Source organism: Colletes gigas, unplaced genomic scaffold, assembly GCF_013123115.1.
Source record: "Colletes gigas isolate AHSC1104 unplaced genomic scaffold, ASM1312311v1 Colletes_gigas_Sc00010, whole genome shotgun sequence".
Taxonomy (NCBI): Eukaryota; Metazoa; Arthropoda; class Insecta; order Hymenoptera; family Colletidae; genus Colletes; species Colletes gigas.
Genome location: NW_025106639.1, coordinates 7,070,258 through 7,088,250, shown reverse-complemented (window position 1 = coordinate 7,088,250; position 17,993 = coordinate 7,070,258). Strand labels below are relative to the sequence as shown.

General features: G+C 40.5%; 2 protein-coding genes across 5 annotated transcripts; both read left to right on the top strand.

Annotated features, from left to right (window-relative positions):
* Positions 1-2,493: 2,493 nt before the first annotated feature.
* On the top strand, positions 2,494-12,055 carry LOC122397620 (rab11 family-interacting protein 1). The gene is made up of 7 exons (XM_043396884.1): positions 2,494-2,919; positions 5,744-5,782; positions 7,292-7,538; positions 8,266-8,644; positions 8,726-9,006; positions 9,954-10,395; positions 10,599-12,055. Exons 1-7 carry the CDS (start codon positions 2,889-2,891, stop codon positions 10,773-10,775), a joined length of 1,596 nt encoding a protein of 531 aa, XP_043252819.1. The 5' UTR covers positions 2,494-2,888; the 3' UTR covers positions 10,776-12,055.
* Positions 12,056-13,074: 1,019 nt separating this feature from the next.
* On the top strand, positions 13,075-17,512 carry LOC122397898 (dnaJ homolog subfamily C member 2). Of its 4 annotated transcripts, none has more exons than XM_043397372.1 (5): positions 13,075-13,234; positions 13,649-13,907; positions 14,025-14,409; positions 14,538-15,642; positions 15,736-17,512. In XM_043397372.1, the coding sequence occupies exons 1-5, from the start codon at positions 13,202-13,204 to the stop codon at positions 15,784-15,786; spliced, it is 1,833 nt and encodes a 610-aa protein (XP_043253307.1). In that variant the 5' UTR covers positions 13,075-13,201; the 3' UTR covers positions 15,787-17,512. The 4 variants fall into 4 exon arrangements, with proteins under 4 accessions (XP_043253307.1, XP_043253306.1, XP_043253308.1 ...); XM_043397371.1 differs by having other exon boundaries at positions 13,638-13,907; XM_043397373.1 differs by lacking the exon at positions 13,075-13,234 and adding an exon at positions 13,456-13,583 and having other exon boundaries at positions 13,638-13,907.
* The last annotated feature ends 481 nt before the right edge of the window (positions 17,513-17,993 follow it).

The window sequence follows — 17,993 nt, the reverse complement described above, 5'->3', positions numbered from 1 at the left end:
GTCGTGTGGTAATCGATTCAGCACCACCTGTCGACGAATCAGAGAAATTTACGTACATCTATGACCAAGACTCAACCTACTCAAGAAAGAAAAAACAAAAACAAAAGTTATTTACATTGGTTCATGATCCCGCCAAAAATGTGAAGATTTCCTCGTATCTTGATCCACCCCATGGCTAACGATAGATCGTAAGTTGTTTTCTTTACATTCTTTGTTTGACCATCCGAGCAAAAAACGTTGAATTTATTTTGTGCAGTTCTATGAGTTATTCGAATACAATTTTGCCCATCTATGCAGGGCAACCTCTATGTGTTTGTATACATTGGCGCAAAACTGTATTCGTGCTAATTCAAACGCTATTACTCGTCATGCTTACTTTATGGAAGAACAGAAAAGCCAGACACCTGTTGCGCGGTGCGAGTTTGGTGAATCATGGGCACGTTAGCGCAGATGGAATGAATCAGGCATCGCGGTCATGCTTCTTGCAGCAGAAAATCGTGACAATACATGAAACAGACAATAGGTGACTTTGAATGATCGAGAATGGGCCAGGAAAACAGGTGATTACACGTCGTTGTTCGTCGTCAAATCTTTGCAAGAAATCACCTTATACCGCTTTATTCGTTGACATATTTTTATTGGTTGTTATAGTGGCTCGCTTTTATTACTCGTCGAACATACTTTCTGTTACCTGCAGGCCCTGCACGCGTACACTCGTATTATCTACATATGGATATTCATCGTATATACGAACGAAGAATGCACTTTGATCTCTAACTACGACCGAACATCGACTTTTGCGGTAAATTTTCAAACCGAGATAGAGTATCGTGTTGGCGATAAGGTTTCGCGTTTCAAGAGGTGGTAATTCGTAGCGCGAGACAGCATTTTATAGACCTCGTTCTCGGGATTTATCGCGATAACGGACGAGTTGAAAATTTCGTCCATTCGCTCGACGTAGCCATCGATAGAAGAATGAATAGGAAATCACGGGTACACGAAATCACGCAAATTGCTATTACGGCCGGGATGAAAAGTAGATGGCCTACAATCGAGGACGTGATGTAATCAAATAACCGTCGCGATCGTAACAAACAAGTGCGCATATCGCGATAAAGAAAGGTAAAATCGTACGATAACGTAAGGATGACGAATCTCTGATTAAATAAATGTGAAACGGTGCAACGCTCGATTCATAGAATCTCCCAATATTTATAAAATGACATATACCTCTCTTGATAAGCAATTTCGTTTTAATGATAAAACACTGATAAATCGCGAAATATTATAATCGTGGCAATTCGTGCGTTGTATCGATGACATTTATGTAGCAGTTTACGTACGTAAGTGCAGATAGCTTTAGCAATCCCCGATGCGCACCTATGATTTGCGAATCAGTCCTGCGTTAACATTACATCGTTATGAAATCGTAAGAATACCAATGTGCCGTGATTATGGCAACGCGTGCATTCGATCATGCAGCTATCAGCTTCACCGCTTCCGCTCTCTCGACAATCCTCAGCTACGTTAACGTTCGAATATCTATTGCGTAGTAACTGGTTTATTTGAATTTTAAATTGTTTACTAATATATAAATTCCTATCGCTATTGTCACGGTGCTGCATGTACCACTATTTCTTGAGCAGCATGACACTTGCGAGAATAGTGAAAGCGTAAGAACAATGTCCAACTACCTAAAATTATTTTCAAACGACACACAATGCAAGAGACTTTCTTCGACGATTTACGAAAGAATACGATCGTGTGGTATACGAACGTATAATCATTGGCCACTTATTTATAATTAAATGTAATAAACGTTTATATGCTTCTTACCGTTTAATATTCTAAAAAAAGAAGATCGCGTTTGAGCTATTGGTAACAATTATTGGCAAAACAATCCATAAGAAATTAATTGCCATTAGATATTGTTTGTGCAGGTATTAGCTACATAATTCCGTGAGCTGTGCACACATACTCGGTCGTTGAATTTCTGCCCGTGTATCCTTGTATCTTACCGATGACGAATGATAATGATTATACGGCGTATCGGCGCGTCGTTCCACGCTTATATTCACCGCAACTTCATACTTTGATTAATTACAAATAAACATACTGCGTATTTTTTTTTTTAAACGTTTTGTTGAAATAATTTTCGTTTCAAATCATCCAAGGTCGAGATTGAAGTAATTATTCCTCGTACGTTCTTACATAACGAAATTATCGACGCGTACGACGAATGAAACTAAAAAACTGTTATATCAAAAAATGTATCAAAAGTTATTTACCGTTATATGAAGTTTACGCTTGCAATTTCCTATATAAAGCTTAAATTTTTCGAGCCGCCACTGCATATAAAAAGAATCGAATAAATTAGCATTTTGTTTGTCTCGTGCTAACAGTGTCACATAACGTATTCATTGGCCATGCAAGCAATCGCAAGTGGATTAAACAACGAACAATGATGTTACGTGGTTCTGTTCCTCCTCGTCGCGGGTTATAAATGTCTCGTGGAATAAATGAATTTGTTTCGAAAATATGTTGCTTGGCGCAGGGTTACCCGGACGGAGTCGTACGTTCCTGAGGCATAAGTGTGGTGGATGCGCGAGGTCGAATGCGCCGTAGTTACCGTAATGGTGCGCGATGCGCGAGGTGGACGTAGCGGTTGTTCGAACAGCAGCGAGGTATAGTTCTCGTTGATACATTGCACCGAGTGAATATTTCGTTGCAGCGTGGCACGTTTCCGTAACGCGTGAACCCTGTGAATAACGCGACGCGTAATGTCAGCAGCCGGCGTCGCGATACCCACCGTTACGTAGATCGGTACGTCGCAAGAGAAACAACAGATGAATATTTCGAACCGAACGCCTGTGACCTAATCGAGTAAAATGTGGAGCCCGACGCACGTCCAAGTGACAGGTAAGCGTTAAAATGTGGCCCGAAATACAAACGCGACGGAATGAATGGACGATTGGCGCGCAGGTGGTTCGAACGGAAGCAGATGTACCGTAAACCAATTACGCATAAGCTAGGTTACGTATACACGCCGTCGAATGTAGGCGATCGAAGCCTCGCAATCTCGTTACGCCACTGTGGGAACTTATTTAACGAAAGAATACTATTGTCGATAAATCTATCGCGTTGTCTCGTCTAATCATTATTTTTTAGAATACGAATGACGCGTTACGGTACTCGAGCGACCTCGATCGCCGCAACAGACAGTATCTTCAAGCGGTCGATTTGGATCGGAATACGAACCGCACGATTTGTCCCGGTGTGACTTTTACCGATGCAAAGAGGCAACAATCGTCGTAGGAAACTTCCATCCAGTCGAAACGCAACCTCCCGTGACGCGATAGATAAATCGAATCACGAATATCGTTTAATCGAGAGGAGAGACGATAGCGATCTGGCATTTGCATGCGCACAGTTTCATCGCACGAATGCACGAACCGGGGCGCGAATTTGCGCATTCCTAATCGCCTCGAAATCGCGCATTCTTCCACATCGTGTCATAGTTGGGTTTTGCGACGTCTCCGAGACGAGCCAAGAAGGACAGTGTATTTAAAACACCCGCGATCCTCCGCGCCCCAGATACAAGATGATTCAACTTCTGAAAATTGGTTCGCGTGTTTCGCACGATCAAAATCGCCCGATAAACACGCACGAAACGTTTCGACTTCGAAAAAGCGTTATTGTACCGAATCGTATGCCCCACATACTTTATATCCATTTTCCAATTTTCCCCTGGCGAGTTTCTTAGTAAGTTTGTACCTTTTAACGCGCTCGGATGTCGGTTGACAAGTTCTTAACGCTTTCGTTTCCATGCAAAATAGGTAGCGTGTGAAAGCATGTGTAGAGCAGCTGATGTCCCCCTTTCCGTTCGTGTGCACGAGTCCTCTGCCCAGGATCGTAGCAAGATCACCTGGAACCTTTCGGTATTCCCTCCTAGACACCTCTCTCCCCTTGCAACAATCCGTAAACCGTTTTTAAACGTACGTTTCGCTTCTTGAGTTTAGAGATTTTGTTCGATGAAAAGGAATGGAAACTTTTCATTGAAATTACCATTTTTTTTTTCTGCGTCTGCTATGTTTTCTCTTTAAACAAAATTATTATTTTGTACGTTCGGTATTTTATTTTAGTAACTTCGATATTGTTGTTGATTATTAATCTTTGATGAAGTATTTTCCAATTACCGTACGCCTCTAGTTTGTTGCCATAAAAAAGTGTTCCAACTTAATCAGCGCGGTAGCTGCAATTCCGGACCGTTAAGAATGTTCTTTTCCGAGGAAACGGTATTTGGCTGCAGCCGTGGCGAATGCTTCGCAGCTCGTCTAACCGAGTCGTGGAAGAATGCAGCGAGAGAGTTGATTTTCCCAGCTAACAAGTAGATTTTATTCAACGTGAAATCGGAGGAAAAACGATACATTTCGTATCAAGCCTGGGAACGATCGCAATTAATCGAACCTGTTCCGTGCACGATGGATTTTAGTTTGGGGAACGATGATGAGTCTAGCGGCCATGAATCACGAGTACGGGGGGAACGATTTAATTCCTTTTGTCCGAAACTGTTTTACCGGTTCTGCGGAGAAAAGTCTGACATTGTCACGCGAGAGGACCTCCACTTCCGCCTTTCTGAAATCTACGTCTCGCTCGACGTCAGTTCTGGATCGAACAAAATTCTTCCACGTAACATTACGATGAAAGAATCAATGAACGCGAAGGAACGAACGTTCTTACGTAAGATTAATTGCTGAACTGTGCGTTGGTTTTCGAGGCCGGGCGTAATTATAAGTATTATTCACGAGCTTCGAAGATGAAACGGTAATACGAGCGTTTGATATTTTTTTCACGAAGATCGTGTTATTCGGAACGTAGAATGCAGTGCTGCCACCTAGAGGAGGGATGCAAAAGGGCAAGTGTATTTTTTCGCTACGAATACCCGCGTTTTAACCATCGAAATTAGTTGCAACTATGCAACACGTATGAAACTATGCATTTATTTCGTAAATACAAAGCATAGAATTGCTCGACGTTGCGTCTACTAAAAAGTAATATCACAGAAGGTGGTTGAAAATAATGAAGGTGGAAGTAGTCGCGGTTTCGCGGTAAGAATGCCGACGAATAATGGGCGGGAACAACCGATACGTTCAACGCTTTTACCGCGATAGGAAGGCGCGTGATTATGTTCGCCAGCCATGACGCGATTTTACAAAACATTATCCTAAATTTCTGAAAGCCGCTCTCAAGAGAAAGAGAAACTTTTGTTATGTACAAAGGAGGAAAAACAACCGAGTGTTCTCGGTCGATCTTAATAACCTGTCGAAATTTAGCTCAGCTTTATCATAATCTGCATCTTCGAGCTTCACGGTCCGAACGAATCGCATTTACGTTTTATCGCACATGCTGAACACAACGAAAGATCGATCCGCCGTTACGCCTACGTCTATTTATCTTGTTTTCGAATCCCCGAGGAGAATTCGCAAACATACACTGAATTCCACTGTTCTGATACATCCCCACCATTTTGATACATCGTCAGCATAATATCTTCGTTATTTTTGCTGATATAAAAAAATGCGTCAGGTCAGTTCTGATTTCAAATATAACAGACCCGCGCCAAATTGGTTCGTTGAATCGAGATTTTATAAATTCAAACAACCGAAAGTGTTACTCATGTACCATTAGATGATCGATAATCGTGTTTCGCCAACGACTAACTAGACTTTTTCTTTGTTTGCAGTTCAAAGAGCGAGAAACTTATTGACCAAAGGAAAACACAGTAAGTATTCATGGTTGGCCCGTTACCGACATACGTATACGTATAGCCATGACGCGATAGACGACCTTGCCCGTATTTATACGCTCATCGAAGTGAGTCAAATTTCAAAACAATGGAAATTGAATTTGTGCTTCTCGACGTTACGTTGCTCTGCCTACGTATACAAGTCATATTTCACGAAGCTTGCAAAAAACAAACTCGGTCGTACGTAATCCCCCCGTATCGCGTAACAAAATGTACCATCGCACAAAGAAACATACGTATGCAATCCGTCGAATTCGAAGAACGAGTTGTTAAATAAACCGACTAATGTATGTTACTCGAACGGAATGGAATTGGTGTCAACTTTTGGCCAAACCCTCCTCAAACGGTACTCCGTAAACCACGCATATTTTCTTTAAGGGAAAAATTTTAATGGAGGATTCTAGAGGCCAAAATAAGACAAAAATCAAGAATACCAATTTGTTGATGGAGGCTTCGTTAAAAAGTTATTAACAATTAAATTCAAAAATTTCAAATCGTTCTGGAAAAATTATTTTCGGTTGCGGGGGTCAATTACAATCATTCTTGGTCATTATACATACCCCCGAAATCCTACGCACTTTCGAGAAAAAAATTCGAGAATGTGAAATTTTTCGACGGAAAAAAAAAATTTCAAATCGTTTTGGAAAAATTATTTTCGGTTGCGGGGGTCAATTACAATCATTCTTGGTCATTACACATACCCCAAAAATCCTACGCACTTTCGAGAAAAAAATTCGAGAAGGTATGAAATTTTTCGACGGGAAAAAAAATTTCAAATCGTTTTGGAAAAATAATTTTTGTGTTTTGGGATCAATTAGAATCATTTTTGGTGAATAGACATATCCCCGAAATCTTGCGCATTTTCGAGAAAAAAATTCGAGAATGTGTGAAATTTTTCGACGGAAAAAAAAATTTCAAATCGTTCTGAAAAAATTATTTTTGTATTTTGGGATCAATTAGAATCATTTTTGGTGAATAGACATATCCCCGAAATCATATGCATTTTCGAGAAAAAAATTCAGTACATAACTTTTTAATGAAGCCTCCATCAACAAATTAGTATTCTTGATTTTCGTCTTATTTTGGACGTGAAACAACATTAAAAGTTAATAAAACTTAATAAAAAAATTATTTTGTATTCCCAAAGGATAGCTAAGTAAACTGCAAAAATGAATCGTAACGTTTCCTTAAAAAAAATTTTTAAAAATGGTTCAATTTTCTATCATTCGAATGAGACTCCTACTTTAAAATACAACGGACAAAGATCGATCTAAAATCGATTAACATCGTCTTTCGGTGCAAGGGACACGAATCGCGCCGAGAGGTCGTGGACTTGGACGAAGTAATTTATGCTGGCAATAAGTGTACAATGGGATCTCGACCGTCTCTCGCGAGATTTAATTCCCGTTATGTATCTCGTTAATCCTGACCTTGCGGTTGACCGTCTTTCCACCTACATTAAATCACTTGAATCTAATAACGCAGAAACCAACGACTGTTTCGTGACGATCGCCCTCGGGAAAGAGAAGTACCAAACGTCCGTGAAGGAGAAGGCGCCGAGGGACGTGGAATGGCACGAAGAATGCGAGTTAATTATCCCGGAGCAGGGAAACACCGCGGAAATAGTGCTGACAGCCCTCCATCGTAATTTCCTGGGTGTCGACGAGTTCCTCGGCACCATCAGTATACCATTGTCCAGCTTCGACGTCTACGAGAGACCTAGGAACAGATGGTACGTGATTAGAATATCTTTTTAACGCACCAACCGCTTACTGAAAATTAGCAAAAGAAAATAACATGGCCCTCGTGAGCCTCGTGACAGCCCTGAGAATAGTTATCTACATTTTTTCTGTTGAAAGTAGGTAAAGTAGTAAAGTATATTCCCTGGCATTGAAGGCATCGTATATCGCAACGAGTATGTACCCAAGTCTGAGTCTAAACGTTTCATAGTTAAGACAGTGTTATCACGATGACTTTAAAATTGAGTGGGATGATACTCGCCTCGTTTACGGGCTAGCTAACGAGGACACTGCAGAAGCTCGTCGTCTATCTATATTTTCAGAAAGAAGGTTTCAGCGAGGAGTATGAAGGATGGAGCACTTCCCACGGATCACCTGAAAATAAATTGTTTTAATAAAACGCCGTATTATATCATATATAAATATTAGGAAAGTATCTTGAGCGAAGGTCTACAGTAGTATGTGAGTCAGGTGGCTTGGAAAGTTGTAACAATCGTTGGATGAATATACGTCTTATAATTGGCTTTTTCACCGGTCTCCCTAACTAAATGAGAAAGAGAAAGGAAAGATCCGCTGGAAGAAAGTTCTCTGCGGCCCAACAAAATTTTATTCGCGAACAACGATCGCAGAAAATAATACAGCGCTATATTGCTTCCAAATAAAATAAGTACTGTCGTTTACGCGTGTGCCTCTTTAATAAATTTGTTAACGATGCTTCAGGTATACCCTTGGAAGTAAACCAGGCAAGGAGAATACGAAGGAGAGAGGCGAACTCGAGGTGAAGATCGGTTTCATCGTGAAGGCCGGCAGCCTGACCGATCTGAGCCACAAGGAGCGTCACAAAAGTTCCCTCGGACAGCTGTCCACGGCTGCACATTCGATCGGCGGAAGTCTGCTCAGCATAGGAAGCTTCGAGAAGCGTAAAGGCTTGAAGAAATTGGCGAAATCGATCGGGAACCGCGTAAAAGGGAAAAGTAAACACAACCTGGAGAAGGCCGACAACCTGGACGAGAAAGAGGAGCACAAGTTGAGAGCCACGCGACAGCAACCGGGGGAAGCCGATCCTGGCGTCATCAGCGAGGACGAGGACGAATTCACGGTATAGTTTCTGCAACAAAAAGTAACAAGAATGTTAGAAAAGAGTTTAAAAATTTCTAAAATTGGCGTTGTATTGTTTCAGTTCGATGATCTGTCGCATAAGAGCTCCGCATCGTCTTTGAACACGCCTGTACTCGGCGGAAATAGTAACAGCGTGGGCTCGGTAGCGTCGAGCGTATCTTCCGGTAATAATTCCAACGACATCCATCATCCACCACCGGCACCAAACAATGCAGCGCCCAGCAAACCTCCCAGATTCTCCATGAGTTCTTCCACCACGTCCTTATCGAAGATAGGCCACGCGAAAGAGGACGAGTGGGGTCTCAAGCTGTACGGAAAACAATCACACAACAACGTTAAAAGGTAAATAAAACATTTCACTAAAACATTTCACGCTTTGATGGCTGAAAGTCACGTCGATACCTCTGAGTATATGGCTACGCCAATGTCACGCGCGATGAACCGAAGAAGTGATCGACTTAAGTTCCATTTGTGTAATTTAATTTGGGGTTGGTGCCCCAACATCTAGTCTCCCGATAGTACAATGGCTTCGTCACGGACAAAAATAATTCAAAGCTCATTTTTCAGTCGTACCAACAGCAGTCATTGCACCGTTATATCGGAAGCAAACATACGTAAGATTGAAAAGAAAGCGACCGTTTCCACGGACGTAAGCAAACGGATAAGAACACGGCCTCCCTTATCCAACGATAAGGAAACGGATTTATTTATAAGACTACGTCGGTACATTGATAGAAAGATACTTGTTTTCAAATAACTATTTCATTTTCTTTTTTTTAACTCGCGAGGCACCGTATTTCAAACAGGCTTGCTTAAGATATTGCCAGGCTCCTTTTGCACGATTTGAAATTCGTCTACAATTTACCTAGTAATATTTTAATTTATACAAGTGCTTACTCAAAAATGTTTATAGAATGTAATGTAAAATGGACAATAAATATAGTTTATTAAGATCTCATAACTCTTAGAGGCGATCGCCCCTCCCCTGGATCCACCACCGGACGATTGTATATTTAATGTGTCGTGGAAGAAAAAGGAAATTTTTTATTTATTTTTGTTGTCTTCTGATATTGACTTATGCGAGTCGCGCTGGTTGTAAAATGAAATGCATTCTATATTAATGCTAATTAATGCTTTTTAGACGAATGAATTTTAATGACATTCTTGTTACGGTTCCGTGGACTTACACCTGATCGGCGGATAGATTAAATATTTGTTCCGACGCGTGGAATATCGGGGAAAGAATTCCGACGTATATGTATATCGGGACGATTGAAACGTGTTTGCAGGTGGGAGAGCAAGTCGAGTCCAAAGATCGTGATCGACGAGCCAAAGGACAATCATCGGGAACCGTCGCCCGCGAGTTCACCTTCGGCGAAACTGAGATTTCAGGACACGCAGGAGCCACCGCTTCCGGCGCCCCGTGAAATCATCCAGTCCAAGAACAAAGACGAGAAATCTACCTCGAACAAAGAAAAGAGCGCAAAGGAGGAAAAATCCCGAGATAAGAAGGACGATAAACACAGCTGCTGGAGCCCCAAGGACGAGAAACAACATCGAAAGGATAAGAAAAAAGAGAAAGAGAATAAACTGAAAGAGTTGAACGACGATAATCACTTATCTTCGGAGAGAATCATTATCGGTGGCGAGGATGCTATTAAAAGTACAGCTCTATTGAAAAGTCACCTGCCGCACGAAGTTCTTACACAGTTCGAAGGAAAATCTAGAGAGGTAATCGCAACTACTACTATCCTTTAGAAAGTATTCGACTACTAATAGTGATCCTTTTAGAAGGTGATCTCATAGGCTAAAATAAGACGAATACTCTTGATCTTCGTCTTATTTTCGCCTCTTCATCTTCTAGGATCGCCAGTAGTAACCGAACATCTTGTATAACATTTTTATTTTCACTCCATTGTGTTTTGTAAATGCAGGATTTGATAGAGTTGACGCTGCAGCTGCAGGCGGAAGTATCGGACAAGAAGAAACGTCTGACCGACTTGGAAGATTACATAGACGCGCTGTTACTGCGAGTAATTGAATGTTCGCCACGTTTATTGCAAAATCCATACCAGTCGCAGAGACGTCTGTCGGCACCTGGACACCAATAGATAATTAATTGATCGCTCTTCCGCCCGCGATGTTCCCTGCTGTCGAGGTTAATTACGTCTGCTAACGTAATTAGTAATAACTACATATAGCACACGTTCAACCGATTTCGATCAGTTTATATATGTTTGACTGCTGTCGTGCAACTGACTATCCTGTAGTCCACGCGCTTTAATTTATTCTCGTTTCATAATTATAACGTAACATTTAAGTAATTTGCACGTAGTTCTCGTTGCTTTTTTTTTAAACTGTATAAATTTCTATACAACTTGTAGTATTTTGTTATCGCTCGAACGAGATATTTTTATCGTAAGGTTTGTATGTTTTAAAGGGTAAAGAAAAGGCGCGATATTTGTGCCAACCGCTTTGAAACGTCGGAAAAGAAAGATACGAATACTCCCCTAGTCTTCCCAATAGAGAGCGTCATTGTTTTATCCAAAAAAAACATTAATCTCCGTCCAAAGTACGATCCTAACAAAATCAATTATTAATACGATAGTGTTTGTATTTTTAAAGATTTACATGGGAATTTCTTCACGCGTTGTATACCATATTTTCACAAATACATATTTAAATAAGCTTAATCGCGTACATATTAGGTCATCCCCTAAGTTCATGCCGTTCGTAGTCCTTAAGGTTGACGACGATAAGGAGAAAAACATGCGTTTTATACTAGCTTTTAGAGTGGAACCTACTTGAACGTATAACAGCGTGCACAATGGATTTTATACAACAATCGTCGGTAAAAACATTGCTGGACTGTTAAACAAGAACCACTACAATGATCTTCCAAGTTGTTACAATTTTTCATAAATATTCAGTAGTATATTTGAAACGTTGCTTTAAATTTTAGTACAAAATTACGAGATGGCCTGATATTAACACTGAGCGAGCTCAGTGTTATGGAATGCTGCGCGAAGAGAAAGTCATCGAGTCCTATTACCCCTTCCTTTTCCCAATATGCTCCTAAATAGCGTTGCATAGATGATACACGCTGCATGGTTTTATTTAAACTTTATAATAGGTTTGCCAATACAATCAACAAATTATTAGTAAATATGTAACATCGCATTCTAACAGATTTTTATATACCATTTAAACAAAATATGCAAATGTTTAAATGTATCAGAATTCAAGCTCGAAATTAAAATGCTACGATGTACGTTTAATAAATAGTAATTCGATACTTGGACGAGTAACCTATTTTAAACTTTAAATATCGTGAAGCAATTATCAGATTATTGTCATTTCACAGTGATATATGCGACTAAATGTATGAAAATATATTCTTATAACTCAATGATATATATTTAATAAATAACAATTTGATTCTTTGATCGAGGATCCTTCGATGTCCCTATGCTAAAAGAGTGGAATTTGTATGGGAGATTATACTTCATCTACTACATTATTATTATTTATGAAATGATAAAGTTTGTTGACAAAACATCTAAATTGTCACACTGCAGTCATGGCAGTGATAAAAGTGTGACCAGATTTGGCATAATCGAGTGCATCGACGGCGACGCTAGTAACGACGAACATCCTTAGCATCTAACGAAGTCGTGGGGAAAGACGACATATCCTACCACACTCTGTAGGTAGTGTCGTCGTCGATGTACTCGATTATGCCAAAATCTGGCCACACTGGTCATGAGACCTGAGAATCATGACACGAAACCATAATATTTGTAACGACGTTGGATTTGCTGTTGCAAATTCGACAGTAATGCGAAATGCAACACTAGCGACACTTTCTAGTAACATTTTGGTACCAGAATCTATTTAACATAATAATTTAAAGGAATATAGAATATTAATTTATTATTTTCAATATTCTTATACTTATAAATTAAATGGCAGTATTGGTGGACGAAAACGGATGAAAACATGGGTGGTGTAGCTCGTTAGACTTATTCATTTGCCCCCTTGTACCATTCATAAAATTAAGATGCATTTAAACAATATTTTGCATATTTTATATAAATAACATTTATATATTATATACGAACATTCTGTACGTACATGCAACAATCCCTATTTACACGTGTGTCCATCGTCTGAATAAAATGATCATTGCTATAGCCTTATGCAAGATGACATTGATACAGCTTTTTATCGTTCAATAAACCCATCTTGCACAAATACACTTGAAAGTTCCAATCACGTTATAAATAATAAACATATTATTTAGACGATTAGATAAACATCGAATGTTCAATATTTTTAGGTCGAGTAGTTAATATATTTCTCTATAATATATCCGTGGAGCTGAAACTTCGAAGTAACCCGCTCGTTTCCGACCGAGATGTTCGCAGGACGATACTAATATAGTATCGTCGCTTATGTTTTCGCTGTGACTTTTCTAGTAGTATTTGTGCGAAAATAACAGCTCATTAACAGCGAATAATGACAGACGGTACGGGTAATGATGATACGACTGCTTTCAATACGATATCGGGTAAGTTTTCGTGTTCCCATTAACGTCCAGCATTTGACACCGGCCATGTGAGGTTAAATATCTCGAAGCACAATGGTTTTCCTCAGACAAAAGGATTTCGTTAAAAAGATTTCGAATATATGGACTTGGTACTTGTGCCTCGTAAAAGTCTCTGCAGTAAACACATGGATAATCAGGAACGTTTTAATTGTAAAATATTATTCAGAAAGCTATAGAGGTGACCTTAGAATTACGAATATTTAACTGTTCTCGTATATACCACGCGGTCGGGCGGCTATAACACATTTTTACGTATATGTATATTTATACATATAAACGCGGGTCTGCATGGTAAAGTAATACATGAAATGTACGTAAAGCATAAAAAATAATTTGTTTATCGTTCATGATACCTAATTCACAGATTCATCCAAGGTGGAAACGAGCACAGCCGGTCCCCTTATCCTATATTCAACGGCGCAAGCATGGGCAGCGCAGTTTCACCGCAGTCTTACACGTACCAGAATATCGGAGTCCTCGGACGAAGAAGACTATTCCCAATATCAGTTCGAAGATGACCTCGAGTACCTGAGGTCATTGGATCCGAAGGAGTGGAAAGATCAAGATCATTATGCTGTCTTAGGCTTGAAAAAGCTCAGACACAAAGCGACCGAAGATGTTATAAAAAGGGCTTGTACGTAAAGAAAGTTCAAAGTATACTCTGTAAAGGAATGTAGGTGTTATATCGTTCGCTATCTTGACCGATGCTACGATTAACGCGGTTGAGGAGTATTTAATGTATGAATTACAGATAAGCAGAAAATCCTCAAACATCATCCTGATAAGCGGAAGGCGATGGGCGAGGAAATCCGGCCAGACGACGATTATTTCACCTGCATTACACGAGCCTGGGAAACATTGGGTAGCACTATGAAGAGACGGAGTTACGACAGCGTTGACCCTTATTTTAACGACGATTTACCGGACGAGAAAGACTGCAAAAACAATTTTTACATAATAATGGGCAAGGCGTTTAAAGAGAACGCCAGGTGGTCCGTGAAAAAGCCTGTACCGCGCTTGGGTGGCCCGGATACGCCTCGAGACAAAGTAGAAAAGTTTTACTCGTTTTGGTACGACTTTGACTCGTGGCGCGAATACTCTTACCTGGACGAGGAAGACAAAGAAAGCGGTCAAGAGTAAGTATAATAGCGTTAAGGAGAAACGCCACCTTTCGAGACCGTAAAGGTGGTGTTTCCCCGTGAATTTAATCGATACTTTAGCATTTTCTGATCTCCTTTTCAATGGACCGCAATTGTCTGTTCAGTCGAGATATGCGTAAGTGGATCGAGAAGAAGAACAAGGCTACGCGAGCAAAACGGAAGAAAGAGGAAATGACGCGTATTCGCAGCCTCGTCGACATGGCTTACAATATAGACCCTAGAATAAAGAAGTTCCAACAGGAGGAGAAGGACAAGAAAACGGCGGCGAAAAAGGCAAAGCAAGAAGCGGCGAAGGCGAGACAGCAGGAGGAGGAGAGGGTGGCGAGAGACGCGGCTGAGAAAGAAAGGGTGGAAAAGGAGAAGCGAGATATCGAGGAAAAAGCGAAATTGGATGCGCTCAAGCAAGAAAGAGAGGTGCAGAAGAAAGCACTTCGCAAGGAGAGAAAAGCTTTGAGGGATCTCTGTAAAGCTAACAACTACTTCGCGGAGAATTCGGCGGAGAGTATCAGGCACATGGAGAGCGTGGAGAAGATTTGCGAGCTGTTCAAACTCGTTCAACTGGAGGACGCTATGAAAAAGATACAAGCAGATGGCAGAGTGGCGTTCCTCACCATTGTGGAGGAAACTGAGAAGAAGATCGAGGCCGAGCGTAGAATCGGTGTTATATCCAACGACACGCGAAACACGCCGGAGAAACAAGCCAAGACTCACGTGGCTCCGTGGAACGAAAACGACATACAACTTTTGATAAAAGCCGTGAACTTGTTTCCGGCGGGAACGAATCAACGCTGGGAGGTGGTGGCTAATTTCATTAATCAACACAGCAGCTCTTCCGCCGGCGTGACACGCGACGCGAAGGAAGTACTCGCGAAGGCTAAAGATCTGCAGTCAACGGACTTCAGCAAGTCTAGTCTGAAAGAGCAGGCGAACAAGAAAGCCTTCGACAATTTCATCGCGGAGAAAAAGGCCAAGGAGTCTGTCGAGGATCGGATGCCGGCTGTCACGGAACGTTTGGATCATCCTATACCGAACGGTATCGCTACCGAGCAAAAGGACGCGAAAAAGGAACCCCAGCCATGGACACCAGCCGAGCAGAAACTATTGGAGCAAGCTTTGAAAACTTATCCCACGACCGTGCCCGATAGATGGGACCAAATCGCAGCGTGCATACCGACTAGGACGAAAAAGGAATGTATGAGAAGGTATAAGGTACGTTTGATAGAAAGAAACGTTACAACGACACGTCCACCCATTTTCGTGTATTTCGATAAGTTGACGGACACGATTGTATTTGCGTTGCAGGAGCTGGTGGAACTGGTCAAGGCGAAAAAGGCGGCGCAAGTGATGAAATAATATTAGTCGATCTTTAAAATGAAAAATTTTTTTTCTAACTTATTCTAACTCGATATTCAGGCGACCTCGCGAATCATTTCGGGTAGGAAAATGTTCATTGAGTTTGGAAAACGGATGAATTTCAGCTTTCACCGGAATGCCAGCTATTGTATATACCTGTGCCTTGCTTTAGTTTGTATGTGCACAGTTTGTAACAAGCTAGGAATCTTTTGCTATTTACACGCGTCGAAACAATCGCTGCACCCAACCGACTATACATTCGTGGCAAACCGTTAACCGCATGGAAAAGTCATTTCCCCGAGGATTGAGTTAACGTTCTTGGAAATACATTTTCTTTCCTCTTCTTTTTCGTTTTCCTTCGTGCATCGTTCCTTTCGCGACCGGAGCGATCGGGATTTCTTGTAAGTAATGTAATATACGACGGTATATCAGAGCGAACGCAGTCGAGGACGAAAACGTACGCATCCTACTTTATAAATAAAGACGAATGATATTTCGAAAACCGCGATGTTACTCGACCTCCATTCTCGACATAAAACCAGCAGCGTGAGATGTTTGAAATCCTTATATTTTAATTTGACACATTTTTTGACAACATTAACAACAACAACTTTTTTCTGTTAGTTTTCGTTTTTCTTTTCTAGTCAGCAAATACCGTGCCCATGCAGTTCCTTTCGTCGTCTCCGCCAATCTCGTTCGCATACTCTTGGAACCGCATGCACATTCATGTATATAACATTTGAATGCTCTCTCTCTCTCTCTCTCTCTCTTTCTCTCTGTGTTAAACATTTCGTTTTACCAAACTTGCGTTTTACGTTTTCGGTTTTAAAACGGACGTGAAAATTGGTTCGTCGAAGAAAAAAATATGACAGATTATTCGTGCATTTGGTTCATCGATCGATCGATAGGTTTCAATTTTTATTTACTCTCGTTCGAGTAGAATCTCGAATGATTTTTTCCTCATTTTTCCAAAACTGTTGAGCACCGTTGTAAGCAGCATGCATTTACGGTTTCTATTTCCGTGTATGAAAATTGCTCGTACGCAACATCCACCTATCGATCGGTCGGCCTTCAAAATCGCAAATAACAGAAAGCAGAAAAGATAATTATAATCTCCGTAGAGCGTGAGCCTAGCGGCTATGAGTCAATTTCGGAATCTCCGACTCGTGGTCGTGTTTTTTCCGCAATTCCATCGTAAGAAACATAAACACCAAGTCTTCCGTGTTTCGCGATCGTTCGTTTCACCCATTCGTACAAACAAATAAATTCTATTGTTTTACTTCTTGCGAACGTAACGTTTCCTTTCTCATGATAACGAGGTTATTCGCGAACAAGTATAGTACAACCAGGAAGGAAATAATTCCACGCAAATAAAGCAATCAGAGATACGTATGAAAACTTGTATTCCGAGTTCGAGGAAAATTCTTTCATTAACACGTTAACACTAGATTTACGAAACCTGTTAATTCGACGAGTTTCAGGTTTTGTACATAAAATTAGAGAACTCATGAATATGTGTTAGCATTTTATGTTGAATTTGATCGATGTAACGAATGAACATATATCCTAACTGTAATTGTCAACATATTGGGTTTGAATAAAAAGATGTTTAATCAGTGTACGTAAATCTAGTGTAAATCCACTTAGGCGGTGATAGAAGTCTAGTAGAATACCCTACTTTTGTTTAAAACGTCTCAATAAAGTCCATTAAAAAGGTGTAAACATATTTCTTAGTATCATTTGTTAAATTTGAACCAACACCGCCTAAAAGGAATGTGCAGTGTCGTTTAACGTGTTAATAAATTTCGCTATAGACACGGTAAATATTTATCGGAAACGAAAACATCTTATATTTCGTGTTTGATTTTTGTTTCGCCTTTTAGGTTGTACCGTCTGTTTCAACACACGTTATACAATTCGTTAGACGTTCGCTTTCTTAAAACACAAACAGAGATTGGCAAAATTCTTGCGTAAATAAACGTTTCAAATAACCAATAAAAGGTAAACAATCTTCCCCGTTACTCGTTGAATGAAAATAAAAATTTCACCAAACGTTCATTCGAGTAAACGTCGCGAATAAATTAGCGTGTGTTAGTTTTATTGGTTGTTTATTATTCGATGAAAATTTTGTCCAACTCTGGTAACGAATACTTGACTCTGCGCTTAGGAGACTGTACAATTCCTGTACAGTATCGTCGTTTCCGTTT